This window comes from Onychostoma macrolepis, chromosome 03, assembly GCF_012432095.1.
Source record: "Onychostoma macrolepis isolate SWU-2019 chromosome 03, ASM1243209v1, whole genome shotgun sequence".
In the NCBI taxonomy this organism is placed as follows: domain Eukaryota; kingdom Metazoa; phylum Chordata; class Actinopteri; order Cypriniformes; family Cyprinidae; genus Onychostoma; species Onychostoma macrolepis.
The window spans coordinates 11,634,640-11,639,535 of record NC_081157.1 but is presented as its reverse complement, the minus strand read 5'-3'; the positions used below and the strand labels follow the sequence as shown (position 1 = coordinate 11,639,535).

Sequence of the window (4,896 nt, the reverse complement as noted above, 5' to 3'; positions counted from 1 at the left end):
GTTAGAATCAAAGTGTGATGTGAAGGGAAAGGAATATGGGTTTCAATTGTCACAGTTAAAAAAAAAAAAAAAAAAAATAGAATAGAGAAACCAGGCCATGCCAGATGCAGCCTCTACTGCAGTGGTTCTCAACCTTTTTTGGGCCAGCGCCCCATTACCATTATTCAACTCCCTTAACTGGACAAACGACGACTTGTATATTATTTTAACTTTTGCTGTCAAGTAATTTGACTACATTGCTTTTAAAGTTAGTGTAAGCCCTGTGCTTGGTGTTTTTCTGCCAATTTCTTCACTGCTGGTTGCAGAGAAGTCAGTTTCAGTCGTAGTGCTCCTGAGGCATGCAAGTCCAAGCGATTGTGGTACTTAGACTGCATGTGGACGACTTGGCTGAATCCCTGCTCAACAAGATATGTTGTCGTGAAAGCGAGAATCAACAGCCTCGTTTTTTGCCAAAGTGCCGGGTAACGCTGGGCATATTTCACCCACATGTTGCATCAGCCAGAGGTGCGGAAAATAGCCTGCGCTTCGTCATCGCACTGGATGTCGACAAGATGCTCCTGAATACTGGTCTCGCATTCGGTCACATCCGCTTGAAAGGGCTGCACCACCCAAGCGGGACCATCAAGGTTCAGGAGGTCCCTGAAGCGGATCTCCATGTCAGCCTTAACCATTCTCAGGTGGTCGGAGTAAACAAGGAGGAGTTCATCGCTAAGCGCCTCAGACACCTGTAATGAGTCAGATAGCTAATGCACCTGTCTTTATGTAACAGCCATGTATAATAGTCAAACCATGTAATGAACGCGGATTATGGATGCTTGCTCATAATCAAATTATAGTAAATTTAACACGATCTTTTTACAGTTAAATGATCTTATTTCCCTCCGTTTTTAGACTATTCGAATTTGGTAGGTAATGCTTTACAATATTATAACAGTATTCGTGGAAATAAAATATATTAGGCTAATTATAGTAATAAGTGGTTACACACACACACACACACACACACACACATTATATATATATATATATACACAGCGTTGTTTTTAAAAACACCTTGGCCAGCTGTGGGAAATGAACAAACTGCCTCCTGCCTATACTCTGCCTGTACAGATCTAGCCTGGAGGTGAGGCTGTGGATGACCGCCTTGCATTTCACCAGAGTGACTTCGTTTCCTTGAAGCTTTAGTGTGACTTCATTCATTTTTTCAAAAAAATCTGCGAGGTACACGATGTCACAGTGGCTGGATGACACCCTTTCACTGAGAGCTGCATCAGCCTTCTCCAGGAACTCAACTATGCTGTCAAAGAGCTCACAAAAACGAGCAAGGCGGTTACCTTTTGAGAGCCAGCGGACGTCTGTATGCAGAAGAAAACGTTCAAAAGTCTCTTCGTTTTCCTGACACAGCTGTCGGAATAGTCTGTCATTCAGGGCATGGGCTTTTATTCTGTTTATTGCCTTGACTGCGACATTGAGAAACTGATAGATTTGGCCACAAGGTTGTGGCGGTGCAAGATGCAGTGGACTGTGAGGATATGCAGCACCTGCTCCTTCAGCAGAGCGGTGAAACCACGGTACCTGTCAACCATAGAGGGGGCACCATCAGTGGCGCATGCGAGGATGTTAGCGATTGGGGTTGACTTCTCCTGTAGATACGAAGCAAGTGCGTTAAAGATGGTCTGGCCCTTGGTGTTGGTTTCCAGCAGTGGCGGCTGCTGGTTTTTCAAAGAGGGGAAGCTCATTTTCGGCCTACGTCATAAAAATTGTACATTTATTTATACGTAAATTCTGCCCTTTTGTTCCTTTTCAAGAAAATGCTCTGTGATCCTGTCGTATCAACTAGGCGTCTTTTCCAGTGACGCTAGCCTACTGTATGAATGAATGAATGAACAAACAATCTAAAAAAAAAAGATATTAAACTCGACGGAGGAAATGTGGGAATTAGGTTAAACTGAAACAAGGAATGTGGTGTAAGCCTATAATAGGGTTGTCATGATAGCATAAAAATGTCTTACGATACAGTTTAATTTATAATTCAATTCTACAAAATGAATCAAAATTTAATAAATAAATAGATGTAAGTGAAAACAGACAATATTATTCTCTGAATGCTTAATTAATGTGAATGAATGACTGGCTATTGTTATCCATGAAATGAACTAAACAAAACTCATCTTAGCACTGCACAGAAGCTGCATGACGTGACATTTAGATGTGACATTTATTAATTTAGACTGTATTTATAATTGCATAAATAATGTTATGAGATTAATGTTTTAAATACTAAATTCTGAATATAGAAATATGTTGGAAAATAATGTAATATGCCTACTTTTAGACGGGAAACTTAAAACGGCCAGCAGGTGGCAGAAGTTCGTGACTGAATCACTGAGTCATTCAAATGATTCTTTCAAAATGGCTGAATCCTTCAGGAGCGAATCAAATGACTGTTTTTATGAATGACTCAGTGAATCAGTGATTCGCCCAAATCAACACGGATTTGGATCGAACACAGAAACGAAACAAAAACAGCACTCTTGCTCGTGTCGTATTGCCTAAGTGTCAGGAGCATTTTTTGCTCGCATATCTTGAAATTTCCGAGTTAGCAGCATGTATATTAAAACATAACATTATAAATGAATAAAAAAAATATATAATGATTGATAAGAACCAAGTGCAAAGCCGCTATGGGACTGAGCTCGAATAGCTTCAGTGTCAGCGACTTTTTATAGGACAAAATCTCTGTCAATCAAAAGGAGATGCAGACCCGCCAATCATCACGCAGAAGCCGGAGTCCAGGCCAGCCCACTCCTCCATTCACCCCCAGAGACGCTGAGCGTCCGGGGGCGGGACATAATCGCAGCATTTATCCAATGACCGTCTAGTTTCAAAGCACTGAAAAAAACTGTTCAAAGCAGCCCCATTGAAGTCAATGGACGCTAGGCTTCAACGGGGAAATACACTGAAGCTACGGGAGTGTATGAGAAGGAAATCGAGTCCGACCTGCTATATGTAGCTGATTCTGAACAAAATCGTCTTCGAGATGAACGTGTTCTAACGCATTTTTAGTCAATAAAATATTTACACAATAGTACATATTTGACCATTCATTTTTTGACATTATAGGGGAAGCCGAGCTTCCCTTGCAGTCTTAAAGAAATCCCCACTGGTTTCCAGATATTTGGAAAACAAAAATTCCTCTGCCATATCATCAATGTCAGAGGCCCTATAGCGGACATAGGCCATCAGCAGAGCGTTGTTGTCAGATGTGGTTGTCTCGTCCAGCTGAATGCTGAATGGAGAGTCCCGAAGAATGTCATACAGCTGCTCCTCTGTATCAGCGCCCATTTCATTTATCCTGCATGCCACGGGGTCATTGCTGAGTGGGATGGACTTCAGCACCTGTGTGGGATCACGCTCCATAATGGTAGAGATTACCTCTTTGATGGCAGGGATCACCAACCTCTCGCCTATTGTGAACGACTGTCCACATTTGGCTATCAGCAGAGAGATGTTGTAAGATGCTATTAGCCCACTGTCATTTTGGCTGGTAGTTCTAGCGAAGAGACTGCTGATGGTTCTCCTACCATGCTTCTCTTTGAGGGCCTGGAAGAACGAATGCTCCTTGTCTGGGTGAATCTTCATAAGGTGCTCCTTCACACGTGAAGGTTTCATGGCTTCATTTGAAAAAGCTTGTTCACACAATAAACACATTGGAAGTTGTACATTGTTGGAAGAAGGTATGAAAACATAGTTAAGGTACTCAATGGAATATTATCTGCATTTTTTCTTGCTCTGCGCCATTGTTGTTTTTGTTTCTCCCCCCCTACTAGATAGTCTATTTTGTCTGCGCAAAAACTGGACCAATTTTTTTTTTTTTTTTAATGCATGTTTATCTTATTTTTTTTATTTCTAAATGTCACATAATTATGTATGGAGGGTTTTGGAGTGACACGTAAAAATAAAATGAAAGAATAAGGAATACCTTAACGATTTAATTAGAACTAAAAAAAAATGTTAGTAAATAAATAAATCGCTTTTAAATGGACAAATAAATAGATATTTAAAACTGTACAAAACTTAAAATAAAACAATAAATTCTAAATTAAAAGACACGTACAACTGCTTATTAAATAAATCAAAAATGTTAAACATTTTCCACTTGTTTTTCATTATTTTTCAATTACTATTCTTTATCTATTTGCAAATCCATTTAAAATATGCCACTGGACAATTCCTCCATGTGGGCAACCAATCAACTTTGGACTCTCTCCCACATGCCAGTTAAAGCAGAGACAGGCTGTCATTGGACAGCAAAATTGACCCTACCAGCCAATCAGAGGAGTTTATGTTAGAGTCCACTCACCACTCTCAAAACACCGGTGTTTTTGTCCCGTGTTGAGTTTTGCAAGCTCGAGAATCATTTTATTATAACAAAAGTAGCCTATAGACACAATGTAAATTCGAGATTTATGCAGTGTAGACAGCTTCACAGATTATTGTGAGATCACGATGAATTAAAACGAGTGACTGCTTTTAGTGAAGGGAGCGCTCTTTGCCCCCTTTCTAGGCTATAATCTGTTCAGAATTTGTATAAAACTTTTGTTTAAAAGTAAATTACATGCTATTTTGTTTAGTTGTCTGTTCAGAATTGTGATCTCTACTTGAAACAAACAAAAATCGTGATTGTCAATCATTTCAGAAGTGAGGGGGACAAATAAAATAACTTTGTCTAATTGACAGGTTTTATGACTTAATAATAATAATACTAATAATTATTATCTATTTATTTAGTATTACCTCTTGCTTTTAATTGGCTGAGAAATCAAATACACTGCTGGACAATAACCATTAGGCTAATTTATAATATTATTTCCTGTATTTTCCTAATGACATTTC

General features: G+C 39.3%; 1 protein-coding gene across 1 annotated transcript; it reads right to left on the bottom strand.

The window, feature by feature from the left end:
* Window positions 1–2,963: 2,963 nt before the first annotated feature.
* LOC131536710 (zinc finger BED domain-containing protein 5-like) lies at window positions 2,964–4,353 on the bottom strand. The gene has a single exon (XM_058769768.1). It carries the CDS (start codon window positions 3,709–3,711, stop codon window positions 3,118–3,120), a length of 594 nt encoding a protein of 197 aa, XP_058625751.1. The 5' UTR covers window positions 3,712–4,353; the 3' UTR covers window positions 2,964–3,117.
* Between the last annotated feature and the right edge of the window lie 543 nt (window positions 4,354–4,896).

Excerpts from the sequence above, each read along its gene's own strand:
- LOC131536710 (XM_058769768.1), bottom strand. The coding sequence starts at position 3,711 with ATGTGTTTATTGTGTGAACAAGCTTTTTCAAATGAAGCCATGAAACCT.